The 20,083-nt window shown below is 41.7% G+C and overlaps 1 protein-coding gene across 1 annotated transcript; it reads right to left on the bottom strand.

Annotated features, from left to right (window-relative positions):
* Positions 1-251: 251 nt before the first annotated feature.
* On the bottom strand, positions 252-20,038 carry slc35e1 (solute carrier family 35 member E1). The gene is made up of 6 exons (XM_015970795.3): positions 19,615-20,038; positions 15,665-15,735; positions 7,497-7,634; positions 7,013-7,138; positions 4,405-4,650; positions 252-4,331 (listed from the first exon to the last, which is right to left on the bottom strand). The coding sequence occupies exons 1-6, from the start codon at positions 19,940-19,942 to the stop codon at positions 4,104-4,106; spliced, it is 1,137 nt and encodes a 378-aa protein (XP_015826281.1). The 5' UTR covers positions 19,943-20,038; the 3' UTR covers positions 252-4,103.
* Between the last annotated feature and the right edge of the window lie 45 nt (positions 20,039-20,083).

Below are 20,083 nucleotides of genomic sequence, written 5' to 3'. Positions count from 1 at the left end.
ACAACCTGCTGTTCCGGTTTGGCTTTGATTTGAACATTTTCTGACTGAACTAAAACCATGAAGTGTGTGTGAGGTCAAACCTGACATTTTAACAGAAAATCCACATGTCTAATAAACTTTTATAAGATCAGGCACAAACAAGCCCCAAACAGGATGTGGACAAACGGGAGAAACATTTCATTTTCCTGCACAACCCCTCTGCAGGACCACCTGAAGTGTAACTACAGATAGAATAAAACACATGCAGCACGTTCGAGTACCTTAATGCATTTATTTGCCAAAACATTTGAAAGTATCTAACGAACATAAGCAGACAAGACTGTGCACAGCTGCACCTCTGTACATATTTGTACCTAAACACCATAAATAAAAATCTATAAACATAGTTTAAGTAAAAATCCTGTTTCAAGATCCATTGATGACACAAAAATATTCATTTTACAAGTTTTGCAAATAATTCTCCCCCATTATTTTTACACTCATCATTCTTTACATCCAAGTGAAAAGATTTACAACAAAGAGCCGACCAGAGTGTTTAGTTTACGTTCCTCCCGTCAGCTCACTGTACAGAGCAGAAAAAAAAACACCTAAATTAAACACAAAACCCACATTTTATGAATATTGCACCTCAGCGACCTGCAAACGAGGCCTCTGCCCTGAGGTGCACCCACAAAAAAAATAAATAAATAAAAACAGAGAAAAACAGCAAAACTTCAGTGGCGGAGGCGGATTCATGCTGTGTGGGAGTCATTAAACAGGAGATTCACACTGCTGAGGCAAACATTTCTACTAGAACAGTTTTTTGTTTGTTTAATTTGTTAAACAAACTTCAGAAAATCATCATAAGTTGTAAAACATGTGAGACCGGTGAATTACGCCCTCAAGTGCTGCAAAATCCCATTGCTGTTTAGTTTTCAGTCAGGTGAGGAAGTAGAGAAACTCTTAATTTAAATCAGATCAGATGGCCTCAGATCTGCTTTATATAATGATTAAACACACCATTAATTCTGTAGATCTGAAATTAAAATGATCTGTTTTGGTATGTTTAAATAACTAAAACCTCCCCATCATAATTAGAAATGTAGAGAACGCAAGTACGATAAATTAAGTACGTATTAAATACGATTACATTTGAACCATCAGAAGATTGTAGCTGATAAGTTTAAAAATAAACAAACTAAAACATGATAAAAATTCAATTTTTCTGAATGCATAGACTAAAATCATTATCCAAATCTTGTTTCTATGCTTTGTTTTTCCTTGCTGTCTGTTTTATAATTTAATATCCCCTAAAATAATCCCAAGACCTACAGTTAGTCTCAAAAAATATCAACATTTTAGATATTAGTTATTAATCAAAATATTTTTCTTTACAGATGTTTCTGCACTTCTGTTCATACAGCACCATACAAGCTGCTTTGTTCTTGTTGTCGTTTTTTTACAATTTTTAGGTAAGATTTGACTCCACATAAATGTGGTTTTTCAATTTCATTGAACAGTTTTTGAACAGGAACCGTTTAAAAGGTCTGATGAAAATCTAATACCACCGTCGTTTGATCTCAAACAAGGTTCAGCGGAGTATAAAAATACGTTTGTGCATTTAATACTAAATGTTAAAGAATTGATCACAAGGACAACATAAACAATACCATCAACTGTCAAATTCCTTTCAAAAACACGGATATTGACAAAATCTTAATCGTTACAATCAATAAGGATCAGGACACTACAGTCGTTTCTTTAATTGCACAAATTGAGGCTCTGGTTTCATGTGTGGCTCCTTTTAATCAAGTCCATCAGCAAAAAAGTTTTTTTGTTTTTACTTTAAAATCTAGAGGGCTCTGCCACTGAGGCTATGCAGCTATATAAACCCTGATCATCAGTTTGAAATAAAATCTGCCTCATTTTTAAAGTAACACTAAATAGTTTTTTTAACTTTAAGCTAGAGCTTTCACATTGATTCCAATGATTGTTGAGTTTGAATCTTGACCAGTTTCATATTTGACACCACTCTGTAGCCCTCTGCGGGCCAGATACTCCACTAGATAGTTCTGTGGAGCGAGTAGGTGCCCTATAGGAGGAGCTCTTTACCTGTTTTATGGCTATTAGCTGTGATGCTAGCAGTTAGTTTCTTTTTTTCAGTTCGACGATCATTACAAAAAGAACAGGAAGAAAAAGAAGTTTCCTTTTGTTGGTGGCATCATGGCGTAGTCTAGAAGCAGAAGTGAGAGAATAATGTCTTTGGAGACAAAGCAAAGCGCTAAAACCAGAGTGAACATCGGCGCAGCCTACGCTAGCTTGAAGGAGGCTACAAAATCACAGACTGATGTCAACCTAGCTTTGTTTCTGCTGAACTTGTAAGTAATAATGTTTTTTGTCCAACAGTGTGGATCGTTTTACTTTGTGATTTATTTTAGTATTAGTTAGCTCATGTTAGTATTAGCGCTAGCTACAACAGGCTGCAGCAGGGTCGTTTACAACTGTTGTAATTCCACTTTCAACCAGTAGGGTGGAGGAGCAGGAAACTGCTCTGTGTTACTTTAACTGATTTTTTTATTGCAAAACCATGACAACCAACCAAACATCCCACAGATCCCTGCTGTTGTGATGCACATGACAGGGCTGCTCTGGGAATTATTTGTGTTACACGTTTTAATTAGAAGTGATAAAACTTCTGCTTTACTAGGGAGGAAAAACAAACAGCTGTGTAAGAAGTCACTGACCTTTCTGAATAACGGTCTCGCTCTTCTTCAAAGTCGCCTCTTTTTGTGCATTTTGGATTAATTTGTTTACTTAAAAATGCAGCAAAAGCCAATGAGTGTGTGGAAAAAAATCCACGAGACACACCAGCATCCAGACGCAGACATAAAAACGAGCTTTCATTTGGACCGTTTCTTCGTGAGGCACCGTATGAACCACCTTGTGATGTGAAAGCAGTCTGCTCCCGTTCAGAGGCTCCATAAGGCTGTTTTAGCAACAAAGCTACTTGGAAATAAATGCTAACGTCTGCATGACACAAAGGCACCAATATGGAGGGGTTTTTCTTATTCAGTAAGCTAGCTTGTAAATCAGCACTAAATTAAGAAGAAACTCCAGCTGATAACAGAAGTTCTCAGGCTTTTAAATCATGATGTAAAGATTGAAATAATAAGTGAAGCCTTTAAATAAAAACAGATAATCAGCCAAGTTAAAAGTTCTGGGAAGTAGAAGATTGATTTTAAAAGATCTGATTTCAACATCCTAAAGCTCCGAAGCACAAATTACTAAAGTATTTGAATTCCTTCTTAATTTTCAAATGTAAACTTCATTCCAACACTGTTGAGATTGAATCCATGCAGCGAAAACCCAAAAAGTGTTGCTGTTGCAGAGAACGGCTGGATATGTTTAAAAAAGGACTAATAGTTACTTTTATCTTACTTAGTTACATATTTGTCCAAGTTGTAGTTCAAAACACTTTATCCTCCTATAAAATCACTTTAACAACAGTTACTAAAAGCTTGAACTAACTGCCATTCCCACTGAATAAACCCAAAGGGCAACAAGAATGAATCAGCTTTTTGTCTCACAATCGCACTTCCCGACGTTTACCTCGACTCAAGCCTGAACATTTATTCACAGTCGTTTGGTTTCTCCTCTAAACAAAACAAGTGCCTCATGAAGAAAAATGGTAATCCATCAAACGCCAAAATTATAGCTCGATTTGTCCGAATGTCTCTAAATTATACAAAACTGACTTTAATGGTTCCAGGTGATCAAACAGAACAGCACAGCAACCTTCTGTGGCACATTTATTATGTCTCATAAAGCTTCCCCTGACACCTGAAAGATCCTGATTTTCCTTTAAGCCATCCCATAGCGTCACTGAAAACTGAAATAAAGCAAAAACGTGACCTAAAGCAAGTCTGTGGAAAACTGAAGGTTTAAGAATGAGGAGGATCATGGGAGGGTTCCCATCTCTGGCCCTTCACTACCCACTTATCTCCTACCACCACCAGCTCTCGCTGTCAGTCTCGGGTTTGGAGCAGGCGTGATGACCCATTACAGGGAGGGCGTCGGGCTTCACACAGGGGATCTCCATGACAGCGACCCACTCCAAGCCTCCTTCAGACCACATATTGGTGGTTGCTGCTGTGGTTTGTCGTGTAGGCCTGTCGGCTGTACTGGAAGTGATCGGTCAGCACGTTGTTCCAGTTCTGCTGCTGTTCTGAGCTATGAGAGAAAGGCACTGACCCGTTGGACTGGAGCTTCCCCAGCACCGGGTTGTCGAAGGACATCAGCTCCTGCTTGGTGCTTGGCAGCAGCTTTTTCTGCCTGTTGGCGTCATACTTGGCCTGATGGTAAAGAGGACGTACATAAGTTGATGTGAACGTACAACTCCTGATGGGCTAACATCCAGCAGCTCACCTTGTTGTAAAGAAAGACACCAACGATGGCCGTCATCATACCCAGGACGTTAGTGAGGGTGACCGGGTTGCGCAGCATAAACAAAGATATGCTGATGACCATGATCCTCTTGGTGGCGTTGGCGACAGCGTAGCTCAGCGGGCTGACCAGGTTCAGAATACTAAATGCGATCACATTCTGTGCAAAATTGCAGAAGCCGCTGATGAGGAGGAGGAAAAAGGTGCTCGTCCATTCCGAAGTGTCTGACTGAAAGAGAGAGTCATGTCAGACAGAGATAAGAATAATAATCATCATGATGACGATGATGATGATGATGACGACGATGATGACGATGTATAGCACCTCTCAGAGTCAGATGACTCCAGAGCTCTTTACACTGCAGTCATTCAAACACTGATGGGGATGAACTACAGCGGCCCTGGGGAGCACTGACAGAGGACTAGGGGTCGTTTCCACTATTGGGCCATTCCCATCTGTACCGGGTCGGCCCGGGCCGGGTAGCGTAGGTTGTTTACATATCTGGGTGGCCTGGTATTTTTCCGGGCCAACCGAGGCTCATTCTCAGCCCTCTTCTCGAGGGGGTCTGCTTCAGGCCGACCAGGGCCAACACACCCACTGCTGACAGCAAAGTCACACCTTCCATTAGAGCAAGCCTCTGATTGGTGGGTAGAATCAGCCCACATGGGCTTAAGGCAAGGATGTGTGGAATCAACCGGGCCAGGCTGGGGCCGACTGGGGCTACCCAGCCCGGGCCGACCTGGTACCGATGGGAATGGCCCATATCAGTACTTCCAGGTAATTTTAATTTACGTGCATGTCTCCCCATTTCACCGGGCCAGCTCAAAAGAACCATTTTACAGTACATATACATCTGGGACGGCTCAGTCTAGCCCTGGTAGGGTTTATATCTGGGTTATCTGTGCGTTGCCCGCACTGAGCTGACCAGCTTTTTCAGACCTGCTCTCCCGCGGTCAGCTACGGACTGATTTTCTGGCTGAAGTTCACGCCTACCTACTAGTGGGAGCTTCTGACACCAGTGGCAGCTTCCTGCTACACGATTGATTAAAGATGATATAGAGGAGTAAACATCTTCTCTGACTGCAGCTCCGACGGCTGGAGCAGCCTGTCGGAGCTGCAGTACCGACCGTCTGCTCTGAGAGGAGCCCACGGCAGCACTTCTGCTCAGCGAGAGGAAGCTGTGTGCTTCATGTCAGAGTCTCCAAAACCAAAACTGCTCACACCTGCTTTTGTTTACTACCGTTTCATTTAGGAAGGACACCACGAACTTCTCCGCACCACTTTTGCCCTGCCCACATGCTCAAAGACGTCCATGTTCCTGAGAAGGCTGTGTGAAAAGAACCAGACCGTGCGGAGACAGAGAGACCCAACCAAGGCCAGACCGAGTCGACCCAGATGTAAAAGTTGTTTACTGGCCATTTCGGGAACCACCTACTACCTGAACAAGGGCATCAGAATATTCTGATTGGGCTGAAGGATTTTTGATCTGATAGGGCATTAATTCCGATTACTTGTGCTCATGTAAACGTAGCTCACCGACGCTGCTACAGGCGTTGCTACCTTCAAACATATTCTTAATATTAACACGTTTCTTATCCAGGTGCTTCCTGTAAAAGTCATGCTTCTGGCTGGATAAATGAAAGAAATGACTAATGGTTAACAGGTTTAATCTGAACACGTTTAGGACTAATGTTTTAAAGTCAGTGCGTCAGGATTCTTCTCTCTGCTTCCGGGTTCCTAATTACGGGTCACATTCCTGCTTTTTAAACCGACAGCATAACAGGTTAATCCCATATTAGTGTTTCTGAACATCACTGATGATGCTCAAGAGCAGATCTGGGTTTTTTATATTAATTCTTTAGGCTCGTGAAAACTCAACACTGCAGTCTCATGGAAAAACATTATTGCATTTAAGTAGGTGGACTTTGCCAAATTATACATTTAAAAACACTAAGATGGAGGTCTAATAATGCAAATAATACATTAAGCATAAAGAGAGTCCATTCTGTTAAGAAAAAAATCATAAATCTATAGAATGATGCACAGAACTGCATCAATAAATTATACACACTATTGTAATTATCAATGAAGTAAAAAAATAATATCAGTCTGGGGATAATTGTTTTACTGGACAACATCTGGGGCAGCTGAGATTGTGCCCCATAGCCCTAAAATAAATGATGTTGGTATGAAACTCACTCCAGATGCTCCGAGTTCACGTCTGACCCATACATTCATTTGTTAGAGAATAATACTTTGTTATTTTTTTGTAAAACTAAAAACTAAAATCTTTGTCGACTAAAACAGACGAGGACTACAACGCATTTTCATCATAAAGACTAAAACTAAGATGCCCGCCAAAAACAACACAGAGGTTGAAAATGATCGCATCAGAAGAAATATATATTTTTAGTCAAATATACCTATTTTTTTTATTTAGTCGCCTAAAAAAGGACTACAACTAAAACTAATTAACGACTAATTCTTGAATAAAGTAAAAAAGAGTAGAAGTAAAAAAAAACTTCATAAATTAAAACATCTTGTCTAAATGAAGACTGCATCCCACCCTTTTAAAGATTGAGTTACTCACTAGATCTCCGCTCACAAGAAACACAGAGAGGTCCACTAGAACCCAGGTAGGGAGCATGAAGATCATGGCGTTGAAGCCCAGGATGTTCAGAAGCCTCAGGTGGTGCACTCTGGTGTCCCGCAACACCTTTAAAATAAAAATAATATATATCAACAAAACAGCAAATAACAGACCTGACGATGATGAATCATCCAGTCATATTTCATGTTCTGAAGATTTCTCGTCATGAACTGGACCTACATCTTCAAATTCTCCAGTAAACAAACCTCCTAATGTGCGTTTCGTTCCTCTATTAAGGAAACATTTGGTACTTTTCATGATGTTTTTCTTCCATTTACTAAAACATTCTTAAAAAGCCTTGAAACACCAACTGAAAACTGTATAAACGTTACTTAAACTGATTCACTGGGTACTCCTTGAACTATAAAGCAACCATGGGATGAGGTGAGATCACGAAGAGCATTTCAACATGCAGATAAATCACCTTTTTGGAGAAGATGTTCTGCAGAGAGAAGCAGAGCGTGGCAGCGAGGGCGCTGATTAATCCTGAAACATCAAAGGAAAGCTCTGTCGCCGTGGCCAGCAGCACTCCACCGATGATGGGGATGAGAGACACGTACACCTGCAACAAGATGAGAAACGCTTACAAACGTCACTTCGTGCACCTGTTTCTGAGGAAACTCAGTTAAATAATCCAGGAGTGGGTCTGAACATGAGCACTAACAGAGGGAATGTTAAATCTACAAGAATCTGAAAATGTTGACTGAAGTAGGATAATAAACCCCGTATCAATAAAAGATCAGCAGAAAACTACAACCTGCAAACACATTAAAGCACATATGTCAGAGTCAAGGCCCGCGGGCCAAATGCGGTCCGCGGAGCATTTTTATGTGGCCCGCGAGATAAAAATCAAAAATATATTAAAACTGGCCCGCTGGCCGATTTTACCGCAAAGACTGCAACTCCCATGATGCTTTGCGGCGTTAGCGCGGAGCCGACGTGCCCCCTCCTTTGTGTTTTTTCAGCGCCTGCTGCCGGTGTCTGCAGCTCCGCTGTCTCGGACAAACTACACTCCTCTCACTCAGCGCCGAGTTCACTCAGCTATTTTCTGACGTTGAAGCCCAGAAATGGAGATTCTAGCCGCTCAGTAATGTGTTCACGACTGAAAGAGAAAGTTTTCCAACTAACATCCAGACAGAGCCGATATAAGTCCAGCGAGCAGCGACACGCTCAAACCAGCATCTGTGGTTGCTGTCGTGTTTCCTCCCCGACACACAACAACGTGGTCAAGCTGCTCTGACATGTTCATCAGCACAAACCTATGTGAGCACCTGTTGTCATCTAATGTTGTCATTATTATGATGAAGATGAACAAAACAACAGGAGTCTCCCCCTCAGCTCAGATAAACCCCATGATGCAGGTATCTGGCTGGAACAGGTGAGCATCACAGTAAACCAGTGGAGCAAACTGAGCTTTAAATATGTTGGTTTTATGCTCTTTTTCTGCTCCAAAACATGAAAGTTAACAGGTGAGATGTTGCATTTTCATTTAAGATAAAATGATATTTTTATTTTGTTGTTGGCCCGTGAGAAAAGATTTAACCTACAGTAAACAGGAAGTGGAAAGGCTGCAGATAGATGAATAGAATAGAAAATCCCTTTATTGTTCCTCAGTGGGGAAAGCTAGACATCACAGCAGCGATGACACGTATTACAGGAGAAAAAAGGAGAATAAAAAATAAGAAAAATGAATAAACAAGAAAACATGAATCCTGAATAGATTTTAAAAATGCTGATTATACCACAAGTAATGAATACCACTGATGCCTTTTATTTAAAACCGACTTGCTCGTGTGTAATTTGGTTATTCCACATTCAGTGTTAATGCAGAAATATGTTTGTTTCCAAATTTAAAGGTTCAAAATTGCATATATGTTGATAAAGAAAATGTAAATATTTGCCGTCACTTTTTCAAAAAATATTAAGTTTGGCCCTCGACTCCGTCCCAGAGTTTCATTTTGGCCCCGTGTGAGTTTGAGTTTGACACCCCTGCATTAAAGGGACACAGCCTCCTAAAAAAACACTTGTTTGATTCAAACTGAAAACATAAACTAGGTCAGAGGCAACGCCCAGAGAAACAAAGGGTCAGGAAAATGATCAGCTGTAGAGCAGCAGCCTACTACTTTACCACTTATTTCATCCTCAACTGTGGCTGATTATTAAAACTGTTCATTTAGAGCAACAAAATCACAAAGAATGAATTATAGATCAATACTTTCATTAAAACACATACAACTTTGTTCTAATGGTGTTAAACAGCTTAATGCAGATCATTCAAGTATTAACAGGACATAATCAGCCACTCTGTCTGCTGAAAAGGTTGGAAACAGAAAATGAAGATGAAACTACAATTATATCAAGTCCCGAGCAGAAACCAGCTCCATTCTTCTGATTTATTTGCATGTTTCTAAAGGAGGAACGTGAGAAACGACCTGCAGCTCGTGTGAAACCTCATTGAGCAACTCACTGTGAAACTGTTTAGTTCTCTTTGCTTCAACCTCATTCCTGATTGATTCATGTGCACAAAATTAAAACTCAATCAAAGCAGATAGCATGATTTCACTCTTTGTATGTGTTCACTGGTGGTGAATACTAGCAAGTCATGGAGGGTCCTCACTATGATGGAAAGACAGACATCTGTGTGAGTGTGTGTGTGTGTGTGTGTGTGTGTGTGTGTGTGTGTGTGTGTGTGTGTGTGTGTGTGTGAGTGAGTGAGTGAGTGAGTGAGTGAGAGAGCGAGAGAGAGAGAGCGAGAGAGAGATGACTGCTTGTGCCTCATGTCAGGAGATAAGTTTAAAAAATTCGTTTTTTTCCTGAAAAATCAAAAGAATTTCAGGGAGTCTTTCATCATTGTTGTTGTGGAAACGGCACGGTGCTTAAAGGGGATTCCAGTATTCTCTAGATAAGATGTGTGAGCACAGGTTACATTATTTAGTTACATGAGCGTCCAACAAACTTCATGCAGGTTTCAAAAACACACACAGAGCTTCCTCCTTCTCCCCGGCCATGGACCCATCCTGTCTAAACACCAAACTGTTAGGTAAACATGACACGTCGATGTCAGACTCAAGTCTCCTTATCGCCGTAGCAACCACTGGCTGTAAAATATTCTATTAGAAGGTCAGAAAATTCAGCCCCATTTCAGACGTGAACACAGAAATCTGAAGATCAGCTCTAAAGAAGAAATTAGAAACCTTTCCAGCATACGTCTTATTTTAACAAAAATATGAAAGAAAGAAAATGATCTTTTAAAAAGCGCCTCTCTGGATAAACTTTTGAGGCACTTCACAAGAACAAAAAATTCAAAATACAAAAAAATCTTCAATGAAATGATTTAAAAATATGTTTAAGAAATAGAAGAAAATTATTAAATAAAGGTTTGTGATTAAAATCTACAAGGAAAGGAAGAGGGAAAATGAATAGGAAAGAGGGAAATCAGTGGATCGCGGAGAAAGGCAGAATAAGAAGGTGATGACCAAACCAGCTTGAAAAAGTTTGTCTTCAGCTGCTTTTCAAAGGAGACCACTGAGTCCACTGATCTCAGGCTCAGGGGGAGAGGTCTGGGGGCCACAGCAACAAATGATCTGTCACCTTTGGTCTTTAGACTGGTGCACTGCACAACCAGTAGGCTTTGATCACTGGACCTCAGGGACCTGCTGGAGGTGTAGGGACTAAGAAGATCACCAATGTAAGATGGTGCTTGTCCATGTAAGGCCCTATAGACCAGAACCAGGATCTTGAAATGAACCAGTGAAGTTGACTGGCAGCCAGTGAAGCTGGAGGAGAAGCGGGGTGATGTGGGTGTGTTTGGAGGACTTGGTCAGAAGCCGAGCACAGGCATTCTGAACCACCTGTAGACGGTTCAGGGAGGTTCTGCTCAGACACGTGAAAAGAGAGTTACAGTAGTCTAAGCGTGAGGAGATGAAGGTGTGGAGAACTGTCTCAAGTTCAGAGCGGGACAGAATGGGACTCAGCTTAGCAACGTTCCTGAGATGGAAAAAGGAAGAGCGAACAAGAGAACTGACATGAGAATCCAGGGTGAGAGCTGGGTCAAAGGTCATGCCAAGATTCCTGACAGGTTTGATGTGAGAAGAAAGCTGACCAAGAGAGTCTCCGACTTTGGGAACCAGCTTGTCTGGGGCACAGATGAAGATCTCAGTCTTATCTTCATTCAGCTGTAGAAAGCTCCCAGCCATCCAGGTTTTAATAGATCCTAAGCAGATGTGTGACAGCTGCAGCTTAGACATCTCAAGGGGCTTAAAGGTACAGTTGAATGTCATTAAGTCATTCCAGCAGGACTTGACCCATTTTTATGTTGCTGTTGGTATGTTGGTGTAGTGGAAAAAACAACAGAATAATAAAAAAATTGATAAAATAATAAATAACTGTAAAGCTTTTAGCACATCATGGACATAAAAGCTATTTTTCCACACTGAAGCCATTCAGGTTGTAAACTCCGACCGGTGAGATAATAATCACTACTTTTACAAAGGAACACTTCAGACTGAGCAACATATCCTTTCAAGAGCACACAGTAAGTGTATTTAGTAAAATATCCATTCGTTATCTCACCTGAATGAAAAATGAAGCTATCAGTTTACAGGAATGTCTTCATTTCATTTGTAGAACTGGAAAAAGGAAACTAAGATAATTATTTGTTCAGCTTTGTTTGCAAAAGATGTGTGTGAAATGTAACTAAAACCAACTGTTCATATACTAGTCTGCATTTAAGCAAAAGGAGCAGATATTAAATTTGTTTTAAACCTATTAAAAACTGACATATTTATCGCCTATTCTCTGCAACACACAATTAAAATAACAATAAATAGTTTTTTTAAACGTTAAGCTAGAGCTTTAACTTTGATCTCAGTGATTTGTGAGCTAGAAACTTGACCAGTTTTATATCCAAAAGCACTCAGCAGCCTTCTGCTGGCCAGAAACCGCACTAGATAGTTTAGTGGAGCGGGTAGGTGTTCTAGGGGGCGCTCTCTACCTGCTTTACAGCTGTTAGCTGTAACACTAGCATGTTAGCATTTTCAGTTTGCCGATCATCAATAAAAAGAAGATGTAGAAAAAGTGTCCAACAATGTGGATCTTTAACTTTGTGGCTTATTTTAGTATTAATTGGCTCGTGTTAACGTTAGCTCGTTGTTAGCATTAGCTACAACAGGCTGCAGCGGGTTGTTTACCATTTTTTAATTGCAAACCATCGACATATAAATATTGGACAATGGGTTTCCATAGACTCCAATAACACATTTTTGAAGATAAATGGGAGGTGGCCACCACCGCCATTTTGACCGTGTCACAGGTTCCGTCAAGCCCAGACAATTCCACAAAAGGGAAGAGAGGAGCTGAGGGTGGGGCTGTAAGGCTGGGATCAACTGACGACACCCGGTCGAACTAGCTACAAGCTAACCTGAAGCTAACCCAAAGCTTATGCGGAGGTGGGAGCTAAGCTAACGGAGGTAGCAACCTAGCTACAACCGGAGTTAACTGTGCACAACACCAGAGCTTCTGAGTCAGAGATATGCCGGGCTGACCGCTGCGTAAAACTGGGTGGAACACAGAGGTCTCCCGAGAGCTCCACAAGCCAGCAGCCGAACAGCAGACAAGCACCGCTGCGATCTGAGATGTGCAGAGCTGCCACTGGGGAGAACCGGGTGGAAAGGTTTCCATCCCAGAGCTCCACAAGCCGGCAGCCCGCACAGCAGACAGAAGCCGCGATCAGACAGAGATGGGCCGAGCTGCGGGGAGGGGAGAACAGGTGGAAAACAGAGGTCTCCCGAGAGCTCCACAAGCCGATAGTCGGAACCCAGCTCCACCAACATGTTATATTTCAACCCATTTTCTAAAGTGCAGCATTATGTTAAAAGCACTGGGTTTTACCCTATTACATTTAGATTTCATGGTTAACAGTAGGGCTGAAACGATTCCTCGAGTACCTGGAATAATTCGAGTACAAAAAATCCTCGAGTCAAATTCTCTGCCTCGAGGATTCGTTTAATTCATATTTAATTAATTCATGGCTTTGCAGTCGCCCGTGGTCATGTTTCACCCGGACTAAAATAAGTGACGCACATGCCCACTGGACTGAATCGCACACGCGAGTAGCGAATGTAACTTAACTTTCTCTTAAGCTATGGCGGACAACGTGGACCCCGGTGGAGTGCGAAAAAGACAGAAAATGTCAAAGGTGTGGGACCAAGGCGGAAAACGTAGTCCAGTGTAAATACTGTAAAATGGATTTAGCCTACCACAACACCACATCCTCCGTGCTGCAGCACATGTAAATGTCACTTCTGCAAGCGGACTCGGAGCCTCTACAAGATAGTGCATTAGCCTGTATTTCTATATATTCTGCGGACACTGTGCGACTTTTTCGTTTGTAGCACTCAGTTTCAGCTCACACCGTACGTCTGGTAGCAACACGTCGGACTTAAAATGTGCTTAAAAATAGCATTTTTACACAAAACTTTTTATTGTGTTATTGATGTTTGTTGTCCCTCGGGATTGCTGCAGGAGGACACGGGTATTTATGAGTGGTGGAGGAAAACGAAAGAAAGTAAATAAATGTTGTGTGATCAGTATAATTTGACAAAACCACGGCAAACATGCTTTCTCGACAATTCTTGTTATTGTGTGAGAAAAAAGTGTAGAAATTAAAATGGATGTGTGTTAATAGGGAAACAGCCGGCGAGCTGTTTGCGCATGCGCCTTGAGCGGTTCTGGTTCTGTTTGGGCCGCAGCCGCTCGCAGCGCTACTTCAACAGTTATCCTCCTAGTTTCTGTCTGGCTTGCAGGCTAGCAGATTCTCGCATGAGGGGAAAATCGGCTCAGGTTGTTTACTTATTTTTTTGCACAGGCATTTGTTTACTGTGAAGTTAAGTTGAAGTGCTGATGTTTTGCAAACTAATTTTGAATAAAACTTGAAGAATAACTGGCAATTGCTCATTTTGAGAGGTCTTTCATATTTTATAACATGCTATTTGATATAATGGTTTACAAACACAAAAGGGTAATTTATTAGAGTACTGGATTAATCGAAAAAAAGATTCGATAGAGTACTCGATTACAAAAATATTCGATAGCTGCAGCCCTAGTTAACAGTACATGTTAAAATCTAAGCTCAGCTCGGCAGTGACCTAAAATACATAAATGTAATTTTACTTACCAAAAAAAATGAAGTGGAGACTCCTTGGACGCTCTATTAGTGCAATTAATGCCACAGCAAGTCATTTTGTCGAACAATTGCACAAAAAATATCCAAAAAAGAATACACAAACACAGAGACCCAAAATCCCGGAGCAGTTTCCAAGCCAGGCCGAGGCTCTACTGAGGCCTTTCCACGGAGCTAGCTCTGTGGTCACGTGGGTCTGATGCTCATTAATTATACAGAATTTTAGGCTTTTAATACACTTAAACAGAAGAGTGAGAAAAAAATTCACCCCCCTCAGAGTTGTCATGAGTGTAAACTAGATAATTTAAACAAAAAACATGTTTTGGAACCAGGCTGTAAACATGTTTATTTCTGCTGTGAAGTTGGTATTTTAAACATGGGAGTCAATGAGGATTTGCTCGCTTCTGACACCAGCCCCCAGTGGATGAGGGTGGAACTGCAATTTTTGTCACTTCCGCGTTGGCCTCAATTTTTCACCTGCGTTGTGGGGGCTTGTTGCAAACCAGTACAGTGGAGGAGCAGGAAACAGCTCGGTGTTACTTTCAACAGGCTGCAGCTTCAGAAACATTTCCTTTGTGTTCAGCTCTCTAACAGCAGGTCTGCGTCCACAACACAGAATGCTTGGACAAGTTGGGACTGCACACAGGTAGAATGTGGCTTGACACCGGAGGGGTTACACGTATAACGAGAGGAGATACAGGTCAGCACCGTCACGTCGCAGAGAGAATACAAAAAGATTCTGAGCAGGTCAGAGCTGGATGATTAGACACAGGTGTCCATAACCTGTATAAAGCACCATAATACGTACTCCATGCTAATATATGACTTAAGAATCATTCCAATTTATCTAAAAGGAACAATTCCCCCTTCTCTTTGTCCGAAGAGTTCTGTACATTTTCGTGCAGAATAAAAGTCTAATGCTAAAGCTCTGTTATGTAACTTTATGCTCATAAAATTAAAGACAAATTTAAAAAATGATATCCTGTCCCATTTATTGTGTTTTCCCAAACCTTTGGTATCAGTGATAGCATATTTCACAATACCCTCATATTTGCATTTAATGCAGCATCCTTTTAAAGATGAAAGCATCATTTCACCCCGACTGGCTAAAGCAGAACTACTGGTTCTACCAGTGCAGATTCCTCACACGGTGTTCCAGAATACATTCACTTCAAAATTAACACGTATTTGCATCGGCCATTGAGAAATTTAGCAGATGAATGCAGCGATTGATTTGAATGCAATCTTCTCCCCCTTTGCTCCCACTTTCCTACATGAGATCTGAACAGCGGCCACTAAGGCCCCTGCAGATGGTGGTAATATGAGACGTGGTACCCAGAAGGCTCCAGTGCCACATCACCACTGCAGGCTGAAACAGAGCAGGCTGTGTTTTATGAACCGAGCATGCTCACCTTTGTAGTTTGCTTCTCCCTCATGATAATCCTTGATAGCAGCACGACCCATATTGGCATCGTGGCTTTGACTGTGAAAGAAACAGAAAGAGAGGGCCAACGTCAGTTTAAGAAACAACATCAGAGGTTAACAGCAGCAGATATGTGAAACGTAACGTTTGCGCTATTTGATATTTTTACATCCGGGACAGGCCCAAGTTCCTGTTAAACACTACACGTGTCACTCCTGAACTCACGCTCAGGCTGTGACAAACACTGACTGCTGTGATTTATCTACAGCTCTGCACACACGGTACTTCATAGATCTGATGTGATGTAAACTCACCGAACCAGATTAAACAGTGTCACAGCAGAACAAAAATCTGAATAACTGCTCGTGATGCACGAAAACAAGCTCATTATCAAGATAAAGAAAAATGTGAGATGGTCCATGTAGCCCTTGAATCAGTCTTAGAAGGTCAGAGGGCATCTGAAACGTCTGACGAGATAAAGTTTAATCACATTTACAATGATAGCACAGAAGTAGCTTTGAAAAGATTATGAACCACAAACAGCCTGTTTGTTGTAGAACGCTTTTGAAAAGGCCCAACTTAAGTTTGGAGAAATGGAGAGTAGTTCAGACCAGACTGATAAGCTAACTGCTAGTTGGTGGAGGCAGTTACATAGTGGATTACTATGATTATTTTTTTATGAATCTCACAAATGTCACATTGGCTTTATTCCAACATTATTTATAAATATGATCCTTTAAAAGGGTTTGAAAACAACTTTATGACAGAACAGAAACGTCTGAAAAGCACTGAACTTTTCTGAGGCTCACAATGGCCCAGGAGCCCTGACTAATGGAAACAAAAACCCAGTAATAAAGCCCTGCAATGGAAAGACTGGTACTCCCCGACCAGTCAGTCGGGACGTGAATATTGATTGAGCTGTGTGCTGATTGGATGTGTACAGCTCTGTGCAGTATCAGGATAAATGGTAAAAATCACCTCTGTCAGTGCACCCCAGGGCAGCTGTGGCTACATCGTAGCTCATCACCATCAGTGTGTGAATGTGTGTGTGAATGGATGAATGATACACTGTAGTGTAAAGCGCTTTGGAGTCCTTACTCTAAGAGGCGCTATACAAGTGCGGGTCATTTATCATCATTAACGGCCTGTATTTAAGTAGCGCCTTCTTAGGGTTCTACAACCCCCCAAAGCGCTTCACAATCAAATAAGTCATTCACACGCTGGTGGGGATGAGCTACGATGTGGCTACAGCTGCCCTGGGGCGCACTGACAAAGGCGCGGCAAGACGAACACTGATGCCACCGGTCCCGCCGACCACCACCAGCAGGCAAGGTGGGTTAAACGTCTTGCCCAAGGACACAAAAGCAGCCTTCTCTGGTGGGAGAGAGACACTAGAGCCCTTTACAGACAGACATTCTGGAACATTTGCGGACAATTCAATCCGGTTTTTAACCGGAACTGTGTTTTCAGACACACCACTTTTGTACCGGAACTTGTCCTTTCGGCTGCGTTCACACAGCAGGGAAAAGTTCCAGATGTCTGACGGCGGCGAGGGGTGGGATGGGGGTGGGGGGGAATCGGACTTATGTTAAGAAGAAGAAAATATCATTTCTATAGCGCCTCTCAAGATAAAAATCACGAGGCGCTTAAACATAAGTCTGCGTGCACGAAGATGCATAAGAGACCTGGATGATGAAGCTCAATGGTTAAAGGAATCACTGAAGCGGTGTGAAGCGCTCCGTCGCGCGTCTAGACGGTACCGTAGGAGGCGAGCTGCCGTGGTTTGCCGCATGCTCCAGCAGCGGGTTTATCTAGGTGTGCACAGCGTCCCCCGGTCCCCTCCTCCTCCCCCTCCCTCTTGTCCGGAACTTTACCTCACCAGTCTGAAGCAGCCACCCTGTCCGTAACAAGTCCGGACCTGTTACTAGGGGCTTCGTCCGGATAAATTCCGGAACACGTTGTCCGGATGTTTGTATTCAGACAGAAAGATCTTACGGACAGATTCCGGAACATTTACGTTTTTCATGGCCTGTCTGAAGGGGGCTTAGGACTCCTTCAAAATATTATATTATATTATATTATATTATATTATATTATACTATATTATATTATATAGTGAAATATTTTCTCAACTTCTGGTCAGAATTTCACATTTCCTTCTGGATTACTGTGTAATGCAAAACTTGAATTATCTACAGCAGGTAAGATACCTTTCACACACACCACTTAAAATATATGAGCTAATATTTTAGGAGGGACATTCTCAGACTGTCCGTCAGTATAAATCTTAAACTATAACCATCTTATCACGAGTTCTATCCGATTGTAGCTTTGTTTCTAGTAGCAGCTGCATACAGACATTTTTTAAACCACATTCTTGGCTGAATTGGGAAATTATGCAAAAGATCAGCTAAAAAGCATTCTTATGCACCAAAGTGATCCTCTATGAAGGGTTTTCACAAAGGTTAGACATGCAGTTCATTCATAAAAAATATGTAAAGTGGCAAGTAGAGAAAAAATACTAAAGATCTCTTTGGTACCCTGAAAAATTAGGAATCAAATAAAAAAGTGTTAAAATAACACAAACACCGATCAAAAACTAGTTTGTAGTCTGCAACTGTTAAAGGTTTGGTCTAAGAAAGGGAAAAGTTTGTGTCCCTGACACTGGTCTAAAAATAACCAGAAACTGGATTAAAAACGGAGCCAGTCTCCAAATAAAAATGTTTAAGAGCCTTCAGAAAGTCTAGAAAATTATTGTTTAAGGTCACTTGATAAAGAAAGTCTGGGCTTCCAGATAGAGCTATCCATAAGCATATGCTTTCTTCACAGAATAAATAGTTTGGATGACTAAATAAAAATCCTCCATACAAATCCATGTGATTATGGATAAGAAATATTTAGAAGTTCCCTTTGATAGATATCAAAGGGTAGTATATATCAAATATCCCTTGTGTGTATACATATACATACATATGCACACACATATATATACAGGTAGTGTTTGAGCGGAGGTGGGGGTCTCCCTCCTTTGAGCGTCCTGACTTAGTGGCTGTGGAAGACCTGATGATGTCGGGGCTGACGGCTCCTCTGATGGTGTTTCTGAGACTTACCTTACTTGGCTCATCTGGACTCAGCCGAATATAAATTTTTACTGGTGTGTGTGTGTGTGTGTGTGTGTGTGTGTGTGTGTGTGTGTGTGTGTGTGTGTGTGTTAGTTAATGTTTTTAAACTGTTGTGAGAATTTGGGGTCATTTTAATTCTGTAAAGCACTCTGAGTGGCACTTTGCTTGAAAAGCGCTTTATAAGTAAAATCGGATTGATTGAAGGACATACATCTATTTTTGCTTGTCTCTTATTTTATCTTTCTTTTTGCACCAAGTTCCGCAGAAATTTCCTAATTTTGTGATTTCTCGAATATATGGCAATAAAACTTTTTTGATTCCGATAGCTATCTACTATAATTCACCCAGATGTTAAACGCTCGTTTAAACTTTTACCTTAATTGCTCATACAAAACTATCTCAGTTAGTAGAATTTTTATTTTCTTCATGTGGCATTCTGACTAGAAACGAGTGTGATTTGATTATATACCACAACGCTCTGCCCATCTACAAAAGAATGGATTCGGTGATGAACCTCCCCCCCACCCCGTGACGTTTTAGGGCTTTTAATTCAGTTGGCTAGCAAGCTAACAGCTGCTAGTTGTACTTTGAAAGCAGATAATTTTAATCCAAATGTTCAATATAAAGTTATTGGCTTCGTAGACGCCCCTCTGTTTAATATTTAGGCTCACAAATCCATTGAATGTTATTATTTGGCTAGCGTTAGCCCCCAGTGCTAACATCAGCTGACGGAAAAGACACATCAGTTACCCTGGCAGAAGGGCTCCAGGTGTCCGCGCACTTTTATTCAAAATGAATACAAAACAGCTGTACTCACCAGTGTGCGCATATGAAACGGGCACCTTCCATATGCTGAAGTGAGCCGACACGGATGCGAAGTATTTTCCAAAAGCTAAGGGCAAGATGTACCACCGGTAGTACCTGCTCGGCAGTTCTGTTTTGGGGACTCCCCATGCCCGCAACAGCGGCGGCAGGAAGACGACTACCGAAATGATGTGAAACAGTGAGACGGTGACCGGGTACGGGAATCCATTGAGGATTATCTTGTTTACAATGTTACCTCCCGAGCTCACCGTGTACCAAAATACACACAGGACAACTATCCGGATCCCTTCCCTGACCGGGGTCCGCTCCACCGTAGCCATCTTCCAGCGCGGAGTGACGAGTCACCACCGGTGCTATGTGCTGGTACAGTGGGAAGGGCTCAGCTCGGCTTAGGTGTTGTGCCTCAAAATGTATCACCGCCACAAGAAGTGCCCGATGGCTAGCTTATTTTGGAAGTAATG

Source organism: Nothobranchius furzeri, chromosome 8 (genome assembly GCF_043380555.1).
Source record: "Nothobranchius furzeri strain GRZ-AD chromosome 8, NfurGRZ-RIMD1, whole genome shotgun sequence".
Lineage (NCBI taxonomy): Eukaryota > Metazoa > Chordata > Actinopteri > Cyprinodontiformes > Nothobranchiidae > Nothobranchius > Nothobranchius furzeri.
The sequence above is the reverse complement of the archived record's forward strand: the minus strand, read 5'-3'. Positions and strand labels throughout refer to the sequence as shown.

Coding starts and splice junctions, on each gene's coding strand:
- slc35e1 (XM_015970795.3), bottom strand. CDS start 19,942: ATGGCTACGGTGGAGCGGACCCCGGTCAGGGAAGGGATCCGGATAGTT. Junction 15,736..19,614: donor CGTTTCATATGCGCACACTG/GTGAGTACAGCT, acceptor TTTCTTTCACAG/TCAAAGCCACGATGCCAATA. Junction 7,139..7,496: donor AGAACATCTTCTCCAAAAAG/GTGATTTATCTG, acceptor TTTATTTTAAAG/GTGTTGCGGGACACCAGAGT.